This window comes from Panthera tigris, chromosome C2 (assembly GCF_018350195.1).
Source record: "Panthera tigris isolate Pti1 chromosome C2, P.tigris_Pti1_mat1.1, whole genome shotgun sequence".
Lineage (NCBI taxonomy): Eukaryota > Metazoa > Chordata > Mammalia > Carnivora > Felidae > Panthera > Panthera tigris.
In genome coordinates, this window is record NC_056668.1 from 81019666 (window position 1) to 81035760 (window position 16095).

The window sequence follows — 16095 nt, forward strand, 5'->3', positions numbered from 1 at the left end:
CAGATTTATCTTTTTTGAAATGTTATTTAAATTCTATGCATCAGAATTCTTATAGTACAGGTTATATTCTATTTGTGTGTTTACTTTTACTAGAGAACCTGATATTTTCATATGGCTTTGTGTTGCTGTCTACTGTCCTTTTTTTCCATTAAAGGACTCCTTTTAGCATTTCTTATAGAGCAAGTGTAACAATAATGAACTCCCTTAGCTTTTGTTTATCTGGGAAAGTCTTATTTCTCCTTCATTTTCAAAGGACACTTTTGCCAGTTACAGTATTCCTGGTTGATGTGTTTTTCTTTAAGCATTTTGAATATATCATCCCACTCCCTTCTGTCTTGCAAAGTTTCTGTTGAGAAAACTGCTAATAATCTTATGGAAACTCCCTTGTATGTGACTAATCACTTTTCTCTTGCTGCTTTCAGGATTCTCTCTTTGACTTTGGACACTTGAATTATAATATGTCTCAGTGTGGTTCTCTTGGGTTTTGTCCCAGTTAGAGTTCTTTGAGCTTCTTGAATCTTTGTGTCCATTTCTTTCCTGAGATTTGGAAAGTTTTCTGCCATCTTCAAATGAGCTCTCTGCCTTCTTTCCTCCTTCTGGGATTCACATGAGTATCCGTTAGCATGGCCCATAAGTCCCTTAGCCTTTCTTTGTGCTTTTTGGGGGCTTTTTTCATTCTTTTTTCTTTTTCCTCCTTTAACTTCCTGATTTCAAATGACCAGTCTTCAAGTTTGATCAGTCTTTCTTCTGCCTGTCAAGTCTGCTTGTTGAACCTCTTTAATGAGTTTTTTTGATTTGGTTATTATATTTTTTAGTTCCATTATTTGTTTTTATAGTTTTTATCTTTGTTGATATTCTAATGTTTTCATGCATAGTTTTCCTGATTTTGTTTAGTTGTCTGTCTGTGTTCTCATTGAGTAGCTTTCTGACAGTTATATAAATTCTTTGTCAGGTAGCTCATAGATCTGCATTTCTTTAGGGTTGTTTTCTGGAGTTAAATTTTGATCCTTTGATTGGGCCATGTTTCCCTGTTTCTTTGTATGTCCTTTAATATTTTGCTGGAATTTGAACATTTGAAAAAACAACCATCTCTCAGTCTTTGTGTACTGGTTTCATTCAGGGGAAGACCTTCACTTACCAGCCCTGCTTATGGTCTTAGGGATTCTCAAACCTTTTCTCATCTCTTTCTTCCCCTGGTTTCTGACTGTAGAACTGCAGCTCTAACATACTGCTCACTTCTGTTTTCAGTGCCTTCCAAAACTCTAGCACCAGTCTCCTAAGTGCTCCAAGTCAGCAAGACAGAAACCGACCCCTTGGTGGCTCCTAGATAAGACATATGTTGAATATATGGTCAAGTCTTTGGTTTCCATCCCATGGGAGGATTCCTGATAAGGGGTATTTCCTCCCATTTGCTCCTAGCTATGCTGCATAGAGGAAGGAGCATGTACAGGCACACCAAATGCTGTAAATTTTCCTACTCCTTTTGCTAGAATCCTTTCTTGGCTTTACAGTGGCCAAGGTGCTATAGCTTCTCAGCTGATCTCTAGAATTCTCACAGAGGTGTTCTAGTCTCTCTGTTGTTAACTTGATGTCTCTGTGGGGTTAGGAGAACCTGTGGCTTCCTACTCTGCCATCTGGCTGGTGTTCTTCCTTGTGTTTTTTAAGAGCAAGGAAACCTTCCTAAAGTCCTGTAACAGACTTCTCCTCTTACTTCCTTGGCTAGATTTGCCTCATGGCACCCACTTCCAATCAGTCTCAACAAGGGAATATATTATTATGATTTGGTTTATGTTAATCAGAACTCATGTACTCTGGATCACCATTTGATACCTAAACAAAATGGCTCCCATTTGTAAAGGGAACAAAAGTGGTTTAATAGCTATTAGGAGACAACCAATGTGCCCACCATAAGTGTTAAATTGTTGTTTGTCTCTTTTAGAGCCGAAGAGATTCCTCTGAAGATCTTGGCCCACAATGGCTTAGTTGGAAGACTTATTGGAAAAGAAGGCAGAAATTTGAAGAAAATTGAACATGAGACAGGGACCAAGATAACAATCTCATCGTAAGCCACCCATTCAGATTAATTGTGCCCAAAATGGAAAACTTGAGCATTTTGATATGCCCAACTCCTTCATCTACTTTTCCTTAAAATGGGAACATAATTATAAACGATGTAAATATATCTAACACCATCAAAACAAATACATAAATAGTTACAGTCAGACATTTTCTACTATGGATATGAGCTAAGTCACCTCTAAGACGCGAGATCAGATGGCAAGTATTTGATAACGACAGTGTGTGGTGAGGGAATCCAGTTTTCTCCCCACGTCCTCCACCAAGACTTGTTTGTGATCCTTCTGGGATTTTATTTTTCCTTTTGAAAAAAGGAAATCTCTCTTTTTTCCCGGTGGCCAGCTTGCAGGATTTGAGCATATACAACCCTGAAAGAACCATCACTGTGAAGGGCACAGTCGAGGCCTGTGCCAATGCAGAGGTAGAGATTATGAAGAAGCTCCGTGAGGCCTTTGAAAATGATATGCTGGCTGTTAATGTAAGTGCCAATGCTTTCTTCTCTACTGGTTTTCACATGTGTTTTCAGGCAGGACACAAGCCTCTCTAAGAATAGTTGTCATTCAGCTGGTGAGGAAGTGCCTTAGAATAGATCTGCAGAGTTATTCCTGCCTTCCTGGGGCAAGAGCATTAAAACAAGCAGGAAACCAACTAGTAAATTATGATAAATGCACTGGACAAAATAGTGTGAAGCTATTAAAATCTTAACTTTGAGGATTATAAAATGACGAATTGCTTACGATATTCATTAAGAAAAGAGCAGATAGAAGTGTATTTAACTAGGGTTACAGTTATGTAAAATAGTATGGAGCAAAATGGAAGGCTACCTACAAAAATAAAAACAGCTGGTATATTAGGAAAGTGGGATTTTTTTCTACTTTACAAACTTTCTGTCATGTTGTCCTGTTACTTTTTAAATTTAAAAATGCTTCAAAAGTAAACTCTGATTTTCATCCCTGTCTTACTGATGTGCACTTCTGGATCACCCGGGAAATGTCAATCACCTTGGCTGTCCCTGATTGTTCCGGCAGACGTCTGGATTTGGGCTTGTCCTTCCTGTTACTGCTAACTGATTCTCACTTTACAATGGGGAGACACCAGTCTGACCTTCAGAAATCTTAAAAATCTCGTCTGTCAGCAAAGCCCAAGCCCAACTCAGAGGAGTCATTTGTTTCATTGTTTTTTATTATAATGATGTTCTGACATAAAAGAGGAAAGGATACTGCAATAAGTCGTTATATGCCTATAGTCCATCTTCAGTGGTTATCAACTCATGGCCTGCTTTGTTTCACCTAAGCCTCCATGTGCTTTCCCAGCCTCCCTGAATGACCTGGAAGCAAATCCCAGACCTGGTGATGTTTCATAGAGGAGTAAATGTTGACAAAGAGTTACGTAGGCTAAAGCCAGTGCCATCAGTGCACCTCTTTCTAAGGACCCTCCTGCTCAGGTCAGAACACTATCCCCTCCTCGCCCCAGCACCCCCTTAGCAGCCCACATCACATATGGGACATGATGAGTACAAGATCACATTGTCACCTTCTCCCCGTTTGTGTGTATTTGTCTGTGGAAATATCCTCAGATGGCATCACTGTCTTCTTTTGGACTCTTGACATCATATGATGTCATCCAGAAAAGCTACAAAAGGGTCTGGGTGCTCTAAGTATCTCCACTTAGCGTATCGTTTAGATTCATTCATATCTGTACCAAAGTCACGCGTTGACAGATGATTAACAGAATTACTGGATCTTATATATCAAATGGGGTAAAGGTTAAAGAACCCATCTCTCCTATTCCAAACATCCTAAAAGAAGGCAAGTTAATGGGTGACCCTAGTCACAGATAAGAAAACAGAAAATGTTAGAGAACTGCTTAGTGTTCAGGGAGATGAAGGTAGGGGCAGGGTGGACACAGCCCAGATGACTGCATCCCTGTGCAGTTAATACCCACCCCCTGCCTAGGTGAGCATCCCCATGTTGAAATGTGAAATAAGTAAGCAAGTGAGATAATCACAACACTCGCAACTAAATGGTGAAAAATTCAAAGTTGTGAACCATCCTGAACCTGAGAATGGAGTTTACATGTGTTATGGTATCCTAGTGAAAGATCTGATCTTTCTCTGGATAGAGTTGGAAAAACATATTAACCCAATATTTTTTAAACATATTCATTCCACAAGTATTTATTGAGTACTTACTATGTACCAGGCACTGAGCACACAACACTGAGGAATATAGTCTCTGTCCATGAGGAAGTTATGATCTAAAAGGGAAGGGGCAACTATACAGGCAAGTCAAATACCATGTGATGAGATTTCAAATATTATTTGAAGGAAACACAGGAATGTTGGTGGGGGCACACAGAAAGGTCACTGGAGTGGAGACCTTTGGAGTGAGGAGACACCTAAGCTCAGGTGAAACCCACATGGCAAGTAGGACTTAGGTCAGGAGGAAGAGAAGCAGTTTCCCTGCATGATGGATAATGTGTGCAGAGGCCCAGAGGGGAGAGAGGAGTGGGACTGGGCATGGTGGGGATGAGTGGTTAGCAGGAGAGAAGATATGGTGGCCTGGGTCCCCCAGAGGAGCGTTGTTGGCTGTGTTAAGATGTGTAGACACTCTCAGAGAAGCTTTGAAGGTCAGCTTGAGGTTTGGAGAGCCCACCCCAGCAGCAAGGGGGTCCGTGAGGCCAGGGCAGAGCTGATTAGGAGACCGGACAAAAGATGGAGGTTGACTCAGGCAAGCTGGGCCTCTCTGGTCTCCTCCCCTCATCTTTTTCTCCATTTCTGTTCCCAGCAACAAGCCAATCTGATCCCGGGGTTGAACCTCAGCGCACTTGGCATCTTTTCAACAGGACTGTCCGTGCTGCCTCCACCAACAGGGCCCCGAGGAGCTCCCCCCGCTCCCCCTTACCACCCTTTCGCTGTAAGTAGCTCAGCACCCAGAGGTTTGCTCATGTTCTGGGCACCCCCAGGCAGCAGCGTTACTCTGCTATGTTGAACCAGCGAGCTAAAGCTTTAATTTGGAGGCTGTGCTCATAAGTGATTGTAGGATAAATCCAACATTTCTTAGGACTTCTTCCTAATGGACAGATAAATATTATTAAAAATCCTCTAAATACGTGCTCTGAAACATAGTATATGTCATACCTAGGAAAGAAACTACAGTGCTAGCAAATTCACTAACTAGAAGCCTATTATAAAAAAGGAAATTTGAATTTCTTAATTCAAATAAGAATCATGAGTATTGTTCATTTATTAAAATAATAGGGTACCTGGATGACTCTTGAATATATATATATATGTACATATATATATACACACATATATATATTACATATATTTCTCGCCTGTGTCTACAACTCAAATGCATCATATTTTATTAATAGACATTTTTTAAAAGAAAATAATACACAATATTTGTTTCTAAACAGCACAATGCCTGGCATTTAGTAGGTTCTCAATAAGTATTTACTGAGTCCTAATTAACAACAAAAGAAGAAATGTGAATGTTCACAAGTTTTCTAATTGTTGCTTCCATTTACAAGCATTATAGATCAATACGTTATCAAATTGGGGTTCAGGATACTTGACAGCTTTTTTTTTTTCACTCCTAATTCTTCTGTATACGTATTGCTTATTTTTTAAGCAAACTTTCTTTCCTCCAACGTTCATACTTTGTAGTGGGAAGAATTAGGTTGATGAACGCTACCTTGGCCACTCTTTTCTTTTGAGAGGTGGTCCCTAGTGTAGGCATTGCAGTGTGAGCATTCCTAGTAGCTCTTTGGATTATTTGTAGAGAGACTGAAACCACTGTGCTCTTCTGCCAAGAATATACAGACATGAACAGGCACCCACATTTTTAGTCACAAGAATGTACACATTCTGCAGTCTTGTTTATGTACAGATCTTCTGAGCCATTTCTAAATCTTCATACCATTTCTTTGGAGTTATATCCATTTTCTCTTAAACTAAAGGATGGGGCCCAGTATTGAGCCATGTGTGTGGAGATGAGAGCCGGGATAAGTGGGATCTGGGATGTGACAAGAAGGATTGTGGCAGCTGTGACAATCATGTGTCTGCTCCAGGGACTTAGAACAGTGATGACAGGTGCCTGTCCCCAAGTCTTTGCTGTGAGATTTAACAATGACCAAGCTTGGGACATTTCAGTGGTGTTGAGACACATCTCCTTTTCTTAGGAGAAAGGCTGTGTCTACTGCCTACAGAAGATAACCTCAGAACTTGAGATAAACAGTGGGGGAAAGGTATGTTAAAACAGGCCACTTCTAAAATTGGTAATCTGAGGGGGTAAGCAAACCCTTACTCTGAGATTTGGCACAAGGGCCAGACTCCCCCACCACTTATTTTTGTAAATAAAAAAAATTTTTTTAATGTTTTATTTACTTTTGAGAGAGAGAGAGCACACACAGGGTAGGGGCAGAGAGAAGGGGGGACAGAGGATCCAAAGCGGGCTCTGCACTGACAGCAGTGAGCCCAGTGCAGGTCTTGAACTCATGAACTGTGAGACTGTGAGCTGAACCAAAGTTGGACACTCAACCCACTGAGCCACCCAGGCACCCCTGTAAATAAAATTTTATTGGAATATAGTCATGACCCTTTGTTTATATATTGTCTATTTGTTTTTTTTGCTATGATGGTGGAGTTGAGTAGATGCAGTTAGAAACCTTGTGCCCTGCAGAGCCTAAAATATATATTTGGCCCTTTACAGAAAGAGTTCACAGACCCTTGAAATAAAACCAGGGGAGAAGCTCTCATGTGATAGCAGGATATTTTCTAAACTTGAAAATAAGGTTTGCCAGTTGGAAAGCTCCTTTTCATCTGAGATTTTCACTAAAACAGTACAATAACCATTTTACTAAATAAAATACATAGTTCCTGTTCTTCATCAAATAGATTTTACTTTCTTTATGAAGCTAAAAGCCATGTGGTTCTGATCTTGATCACATAGATCAAGATTCAATTCTAACCACAGCACATAGTTGCCCCAACTCTCTGTGACTCTCCTTTCCTGGGGCAGCTGTTGAAGTGCAGAGCCAGGGAATGGAGGTGGCCATCACTGCCTACCTGTGCAGGACCTAGGACAGGTCCCCAAAGCCACACCTGCAGTGTGTGCATTGCAGGTTGATGGGCCCAGGCATCCTGAGGACAGAGTGGGGTGGGAGCGATAGGCATGTTTTAAATACTTCTATTATTTTCTTGTCATGTAGGCTTTCAGATTTTCAGAAACCTTGGGTATTTCTTTCCTTTTATGTATCACAAAACACCAGTACTTTTGCTCTTGGGATCCAAAGGTCAGGAAGTCTCTGTACCTCTATACGTGGAGCTTACACGTGCCAAGGTTGGTCTCTAACCTCTTCAATTTTGAAAGCATATGTGTATGTATGAAAACTTACTATTCTCTGGTTATAAAAGTAATATGTACATAGCATTTAAGAAGCAAATAATACAGGGGTGCCTGGGTGGCTCAGTCGGTTAAGCGTCCGACTTCGGCTCAGGTCATGATCTCGCGGTTTGTGAGTTCGAGCCCTGTGTCGGGCTCTGTGCTGACAGCTCAGAGCCTGGAGCCTGCTTTGGATTCTGTGTCTCCCCCTCTCTGCCCCTCTCCTGCTCATGCTCTCTCTCTGTCTCTCAAAAATAAATAAATGTTAAAATAAATTTAAAATAAAAAAGAAATAATACAGAAATGTAGAAAGTGCAAGTTTTTTCTCAATGTAGAAATAACCAGTGTTTGCACATATGAGTGTGTGTACATATAATTTCTAAATGTTAAATACATGCTACATGTACCTAAAATATATATATTCAAGGCATTCACTCTGCTGTGGAAATCCTTGTACGTTGGCTCTTTTATCCAGTTATTTCCTCAGAATAAATTCCTTGAAATAGAATTGCTGAGCCAAAGAATATATAAATTTTCTACATGATATATAATTATAAAATACGTAAATGTTGATACATAATACATAAATTTCAATACATGGAGGATGTATACTACTTTTCCCTCCCACCAATGTGTGATACAGATTTTTTCTCCCATACTCTCATAACCCATGTGATTATCCCTTGCAGTCTGATACTTCATACATTTCTTTTGTTATTATGAGGCTCAACAGTTTTTACTGGCCATTTTTTCCCCTCTAATGAATTGTCTTTCTATATCCTTCGCCCATCAGTCTTTTGAAAGGCAGTATAGGTTCTGGAGCCAGACCACTTGCATTTTAATCTGTCTACTATCACTTGCTGTTTTTAACCTCGGACAAATGCCTTAACCTCTTTGCATCTCAGTGTCCCTGTCTATAAGATGGGGGTGGTAATTGTATATATCATGGTGTTGTTGTAAGGGTTTTTGCGTAAGTTAAAACCTGCACATAATTCTTTCTGTGTAAAATTAGTGCTATTGTCATCATCTTTATTTTCCATCTTTTTGTTACTGATTTGTAACAGCAATTACATATTAAGGCCATTATCCACTTGTCATACTGTAAGTATTTTTCACCAGCTTGTTATTTCTCTTTGCTTTATTTGTCGTGTCTTGTGCCATAATAATTTTAAATATATTTTGGACAAACTATTGTATGAAGAAAATTGTAAACATGTCCCGTGGCCTGCCTTCTCTTACCCAAATTTTACCCAATAACCACTCCCCCCCAAAGTATAGCACCTTTATGTTTCCATTTTTCAAAAATGTTTTCTAAGCATATATACAATCATATTATTCAAAACTATAAGTGGAATCATGTCATACACACAGAATTACAAGGGTTTTGTTTTTGTTTCACTTATTATGGGCATCTTTTCACAATTAAACCTAATTCTCTTTAATGTCTACATAGTATACCATTGTATGAATTTACTGTAATTTTTCTAACCAGCACACTATTTTTAGACATTTGAATTGTTTCCAGGTTTTCTCTACTACACGTAGGGTCAAAATGAATATTCCTTTTCATAAGTCTTTGCACAATGTGTGAGTATTATCCAAAAGTAAATTATCTAAGACTAGGATTATTGCATCAAAAGGTATATGCAATTTAAATTCTCACAGATTTCTCTTCACCAGAATTCATGTAGAAATTTTAAGAAGTAAAGTAGTTAAATCAGTGACGTTTTGTATTTTGGCCTTTGGTGTCATGCTAAAGAAAACATGTCCCATCCAACACTGTAAAGGTATTCTCCCATGTTTTCTTATAATAATTTTTAATTGTTGGATTTTGAGGATTGTTATTTGTATCTGTAATTCATAGGGAATTTATCTTGACTTAAACTTTGACAAAAAGATCTTTTTTTTTTTTTTTCCAAATGGATAGCCGGTTTTCCCCAAATCACTTCTTGAATAATGTACCATTTAATCACTTAGTTTGAAATTCCAGGTGTCTCATACACTAAATTCCCACTTAGTTGTCTTCCTGGACTCTGCTCCATTCATCTCTTTGTCTATGCTATAATTACTGTAGTTGTATACTCTCTTCGACAGCTTTAACAGCAGGATTATTTTTTTCCCTAAAAGAATGAATTGGAGAGATGACCAACTTTTAATATGCTTGGGAAAATTAAAGAATATGTAACTTTTCTGTTCCTTGAAGATTTTATCCATAAAACATCTGGGCCTACCACCTTTTGGAGACAAATCATTTATAAACTTTTCAGTTTATTATAAATTATTAACTTGGTTTTATTGGTTTTTATTTGTCCATAAAAGTATTTGTTTCATCTAGCTTTCACATGTGTTGGCATAACATTGTACAAAGTGGACTATTGCCTTTTAAGTCTCCCAACTTGTGTATTACTCTTTTGTAATTCCTAGCATCATATATTTGTGTTTTCTTTTTTTCCTTGACCACATTTGCCAGGGCTTTGTTTGTTTGTTTGTTTTTAATTTCTAAGTAGTTGATGGGTTCTTTTTTGTTATCTTGCAGTTCTTTTCTATACTTGGTATTCAGACAGTGTTATGGCAGCATTTCTGATTTTTGTGACCTTACTCATGCATGGTCAGTATTTTAATTCGTGGGCATTTGGAAGGATGCACCTTCTCTGATGGGCTTGAAGTTGTGTTTATAGCTATAAAAGCAAGCTTCTGATTGGTGGCTCATATCCTCTATCTGATTATTTTTATCTGTATGACTTATTATGGGAGGAGTTTGCTCTTCTCCCACCATGATTATGGTTTTGTCAGATTCTTTATTCTAATAAGTTTTATTTCATGTATTTTGGTCATAGCACTCTAGAAATAATCTGGAATTTTATTCCAAACTGTTCAGCTTCTTTTCCTAATGAATACACAGTCTCATAACCTGTGGTTTAGAATTAACTAAACTGTAACTGGTTACTTTGTCCACTGCAGATGGTTTCTTGTGCTCCATATCCTCTCATTTTTGAGTTATTTGGGGGCTTTTTTGTTTGTTTGTCAGGAATGCTTCCTTATACAACTTTTTTCAGCAATTGCACTTATGTAATATAAATTCTAAACCTTTCTAGATCTGAAAATGCCCTTCTTTTCTTGTCCCTTCACATGAATGAAAGTTCAACTGGGTGTCTAGAATTTCTAGAGTAATAGTTCCTCTACAACTCTGAAAACATTACTTTTAGTATTTTTTTTTCAGATAAATGTGCTACCAGCCTGATTTATTTCGTAGATTGCTTTTTTTCCCTTCTGTCTGTAAGAGTTTTTTTGGTTTGTTTGTTTTGTTTTGTTTTTGCCTTTTTTTAGTATTTTGCCTTTACACTTGAGTTCAGAAATGTGAGTCTCTGCCCTTTGATCTGAAGATTCAGGTCTTTCTTTGCTTCAGGAAAATCTTTTGCTTCTGTACTTCATGTTAGTATTACTTCTCCCTCCCTCCCTCCCCCCACTTCATTTTGTCCTTCTGAAATTCCCACTTTATGGATTGTAGCTCTTCTTCTCCATTCTCATATCCAGTTCCTTCTTTTTGTTTTGCATGGGTTAATCTTCTGATGCACTGATGAACTTTTTAGGAGTGTCTTTTCTGCTATTTATACAGCCTTTGTGGACTTTTTCCTTTCCAAATCCATCTAGGTCTCTCATTGATCTTTTCTCATAGCAGTATACTTACAGATGAATGAAGTCAAATCAAATTTTTTTTAAAAGTTCTGTTTTCTGAATGAATTCACTTGGGTCATTTGTTTGCCTTGCTCGGCTTTGCTCCCTTCTTCCATGCTCCTGATTCTTAATACACATCTAATAATTTTAATTGTCCATTCGTATACTTAAATAAACTCAACAGAAGGCATATTGGAATCCTTAGGGGAGTTTTTTCATAACATGCCATGGGCCCCACCTGAACCAGTGAATTCAGAATGTTCCAGGTGGGGCAGCATTGGGGGTAGTAGTTGAGATCTTGGGCTACAGAGTCAGATACAGATCTGTGCTCAAGTCTTGGCTTTGCCTCTTGCTAACTTAACAGTTTCTAGTTTTCCTCAGCTCCTGAGGTTGTCCCTTGAGAACACACAGAGGTGGATAAGCAGCCATTGTGGAGAGGCCCTTTGACAAGCTGGCGTAGAATGGTGTACCTTCTGAATCTTGGAGAGCCTCTGCCCATGACACTGACCCCTCTGGCCGAGTCCACTCCATCCCCCCAGGCCCATGCCCACATTCCTGGTTCCTAGGGAGAGCATCCACCGTCTTTGCAATGTGGCATCAGTCTTTCTTCACAGTACAGCTGTTTCAGTATTTGAAATTTGTATGCCTGACACTTGCTCTGTCCACTGCTCATTTCCCAGCCCTCACTCTTCCCACCCCTCACTCTTCCCACCCCGTGATTTCTTCATGCTTCAGTTTGTCACCTAAATCATACATCATGATTATGGTCATACATAGCAGCTTGGGACTAAAGACTCTGAAGTTCTTCCAGGAAAAGCAGGTCCAACTGTTTATAATTGCTTTTTAAATTTTTACTAATGCATTTGATATATACTCCTCTACCTAACCCCCCCCCCCACCGAAGAGTGAAGCATAAAGGAAGAGCAGACACCAGTTTCCCTCAAACTGAGAATATAACACAAACCGGTGGATAATAATGACCACCCACCTTGCAGCCTCTGTTGGCAGGGGGTGGGGACACACTTGGCAGGGTCACCTTTACTGTAACACCCCTCCCCCACTCCCTAGTGTCATAATGCTTCTTAAATTCTTAAAGATAGAGGAGCTTTTTCACCACCCCCTCATCTCTCTGGCATTGGAATTCTTATCTTGGGATTCACCCTAAGACCAAAAACAGCTCATGTGGTTCCTGGTGGCTTCTAAACCTTCAGATGGAGGGTCTGTGGGAGCAATACATGGGGAAGGAGGCGTCTAAAAAAATAGTAATTAAAAATAATAAAAGAGCTTCTCCTTTGTAAAATAACTAGGGACTCTCAAACTGGGACAGTGAGACCGACTGCCGTGTTGGGTTGGGTGGGCTTCCTTGCCGATCTCCCCCTCCTTGGGCTCTTGGTTCATCAGATGGCTGCAACCTGTTTTCCCATTAAAGAGAACATTTATTCAAGTCATCAGCGGGTGATTTCTCTGACGGTTGTGATGAAGCGTGTTTTGAAAACCTTCCTCCAGTTGAGATTGTAGACTCCATCCATAGAAGGTTGGGAAATCGTGTGCTTTAAGCATACATTTCATTATAAATAAGTACTCTTTTAACACTAACAATTCAGTACTACAGTACCCAATGATAGATCCTTCCACTCCTGTGACCCCACTCAGTGCCACGTAACGTCCTTCAGGGGCATCCATGGTACTTCATAGGGTCAGATCCAAGTTCAGACCAAGGCCCACAAGCCCTGTGTGATCTCAGACTGCCTGCCCCCCATCGTTTGCAGCTTTTACCCTACCGGCCCCTTTTCTGTTTTTCCAAAGGCCAACCCCTGTCCTAGCTCAGCACCTCTAAGAATCTTGCTTACAATGTTTCCTTCCCCAGTGCCTTGTGTGCAGTTCCTTCTCCTCCATGGAGCCCAACTCAGAGGTCACCTCCTCAGAGAGTCTTCCTGGGCCGCTCCAGCTATATTTGGCATCCCAACCCTAATCTCCACAGCTTTGCTTCCTCACGTCGTCCTGTTCATTTCTTTCACAATACTTGTCTGTCTCCCCAATAGGACGTAAGTCCCATGGTAGCAGGGACCTTTTCTGTCTTAATAGCTGTGTCCCCAGCACCTAGAACAGTGCTTTGTATGTGATAGGTGCTCAGATATCTTTTTCATAAATGAATGAACGATTGAAGGAACCCTCACAACATATTAGAAGATCTAATTTCTAAAAGATCTAGATATTTTATTTTCTAGATCTAGACATGATATTTTAACCCATTTGTGGATGAGGCTCAGAAGAGTTGAATAAATTATTCCAGCTTGTATGGAGCTGATGATTCAGACTCAGGTCTTATGAGTATTCTGATTCCGAAAACCAACTTACGTACATAAAGCCAGCACCTCTGCTGGAAACGATCTCCTGACTGCCAAGTTTGGGATTCTTTCCCCACAAGTTTTCCCACTGTAGTAGCTCGTGAACACAAGGAGGAGTGGGGAATTAGTCCTTTTAATACTTTTATAGCTAATTCTCTCTCCTAACCCAAGTGGTAGGTCTAAATTTGATACAGTGTTTATGTTGGGAGTATTCAAACCCAGAATAGGAGTCACACTGTGGCTGGTCTATTCTTGGTCTCATGTGAGTTTGTGGAGGAAAAGGCAAGTCACAATTCAAAAGAATTATTGCTGCTCTGAGGCCTGAAAGAAAGGATGTCCTGCAAGAGGAAATGGAGGGGGAGCAAGGGGAAGCATCCTTTCCCCAAGGTAGAGCTTTGAGCAGAAAGCCACAGAAATTCTCCCTTCACCCTCCATGGCTCAGGACAGGGACCTGCAGGAAGGGTCTGGAGCTGAATGCCCTTCAAGGAAGAAGCAGGACCAGGTAAGCCCTCTTCACTCAGCTTCCAGTCAGAAGTGGAAAGTGCCAAGGCAATGCTGGTCTCATAGCACCCTCTTGTGGGTGTGAGGTGTCACTACAGCTTCCTTCCAAAACCTGAGAGCAAAGGCTTGCGTCTACACAATAGTTCCTAAGCACAGCCCTGTGATCACCTAGGCCCACAGTGGGGGAAGCCCCTCCTGCAGTGCCCATGTCTCCTCTTTCCCGAGGCCAGAAGTCCACTCTCCAAGCTCAGAAAGGGAAACCCTTTCATTTGGTCCCTAGTGTTATAAGATGAAGTTGTGATATGGAACTCAAAGTCCATCTGGAGATCTGGGAGACTGAGAACACAACGGGATTTGTTCAAGGGCCCTCCAACAAACACTAGACCCCTGTAAGAAGCCTAGGAGGTCATCTTGCAGGGCTGGTCCACAGACATTGACCCCGTGGTGCTCTGAGCCATTCACCTCCTTTCCTGTAACAGGTGTGCCAGCATTTATGTGGCCTTATGCAAAGTGCAGTTAACTAGACTGTGGATTCTGTCAGTGTCCTGTCTGTACGAATGTATGATATCAGACCTATTTCTGTCTTGCAGGCCTGTTATGAGGATGAAGAGTTTGTGAATAAATTACCTACCACAGTGCCTTGTATATTAGATATTCAACAAAAAGCAGCTACTTTTTTTTAAGTTCATTTATTTTTATTTTTTTATTTCTTAAATTTTTTTAACATTTATTTTTGAGACAGAGACAGAGTGTGAGTGGGGGAGGGGTAGAGAGAGAGGGAGACACAGAATCTGAGGCAGGCTCCACCCTCCATGCTGTCAGCATAGAGCCCGACACGGGGCTCGAACCCACAAACCATGAGATCATGACCTGAGCTGAAGTCGGGCACTTAACCGACTGAGCCACCCAGGCACCCCATAAGTTTATTTATTTTTGAAAGAGAGAGCAGGGGAGGGGCAGAGAGAGGGAGAGAGAGAGAATTTCAAGCAGTCTCTGCACGGTCAGCGTGGAGCTCGACGTAGGGCTCGAACGCACAAACCGTGAGATCATGACATAAGCTGAGATCAAGAGTCAGATGCTTAACTGACTGAGCCACCCAGGTGTCCCAAAAGCAGCTGCTTTTTAAATGTTATTGTAATAGCTCTTTTGTTTTCTATCCACATTTGTCTTCCTGTTCCCTCCCGGCCCTCCCTCACACTCACACATGATGCTATTTATTCACTCATTATCACTCCTCTCTCAGCCTCATTTTCAATCCCTCCATTCTCAATCTCTCCATTCCTTTCAAAACTCTCTGAGGGAGCTCACAGACCTGGCTTCCCAGGAGCACATTTGCTGGCCGTGAATAACTCCAGATTTTGTCCTACTGTCTCTGTGCCTTTTAATCCACAGTCCGTGGCTTCCCAGAAAATAGAAGCCACTGGGCCTGCCTGTCTGAGGGAGGGCAGGTCCAAAGAGTTACTCCCGTGGTGGTAAGTTCCCAGGGGCCTAAAGCATGGTGCAGCTTAACCGTGATAAACATTCAGCCAGGCATTCAGTGCTGCGGTGGGAGAAGTGGAGCAGAGATCTGAGCTGCCAGGGACCAGGTGGAGCCAGGTGACGGTACGCAGAGCCTGTGCTGTGTGCGGGAATCTTGCCTCCCTGAGTTTGGAGAATGTCCCTGTAGGCAGCTGCTGACTGACCGACTATTTCTTTCATGCTGCAGACTCACTCCGGATACTTCTCCAGCTTGTACCCCCCTCACCAGTTTGGGCCGTTCCCGCATCACCACTCCGTAAGTGCCCCTCGGTTCAGCCCGTCGGCCACTTTTCCCTCTCCTTTGGCGGGTACCACATAGGCTGTGGTGGACTGACCAGTGAATGTCCTGGCGTGAGTGCTGGGTCCTATGTGTCCAGGGCTTCTTGTGAGTGACACCAAACTACCCCAACAGTCAGCACTCCTGCCAATGCTTACAAATCCACAGGTGGCAGGAAATGGGTACATACGAATGATCAAGAGATAAAATTAGGAGATAGTATTTAGCAAAGAAGAGCATTTCTAAAGGTCTTTGAACAAATGGGGTCATGTCATTCCCACAGACCCCTATGGGGACGACCCCTGTTCTC

At 41.1% G+C, this 16095-nt stretch overlaps 1 protein-coding gene across 4 annotated transcripts in view; it reads left to right on the forward strand.

Annotated features, from left to right (window-relative positions):
* The window catches only part of IGF2BP2 (insulin like growth factor 2 mRNA binding protein 2), a 156664-nt gene that overhangs the window by 129657 nt on the left and 10912 nt on the right, over nucleotides 1-16095 (forward strand). For 2 of the 4 annotated variants that reach the window (XM_042998598.1, XM_042998599.1), the window contains exons 8-11: nucleotides 1940-2062; nucleotides 2419-2554; nucleotides 4863-4991; nucleotides 15696-15764. In XM_042998598.1, the coding sequence (XP_042854532.1) occupies nucleotides 1940-2062; nucleotides 2419-2554; nucleotides 4863-4991; nucleotides 15696-15764 (457 nt within the window). The remainder of the gene's footprint in view (nucleotides 1-1939; nucleotides 2063-2418; nucleotides 2555-4862; nucleotides 4992-15695; nucleotides 15765-16095) is intronic. The other 2 variants (XM_042998600.1, XM_042998601.1) reach the window with 1 other exon arrangement.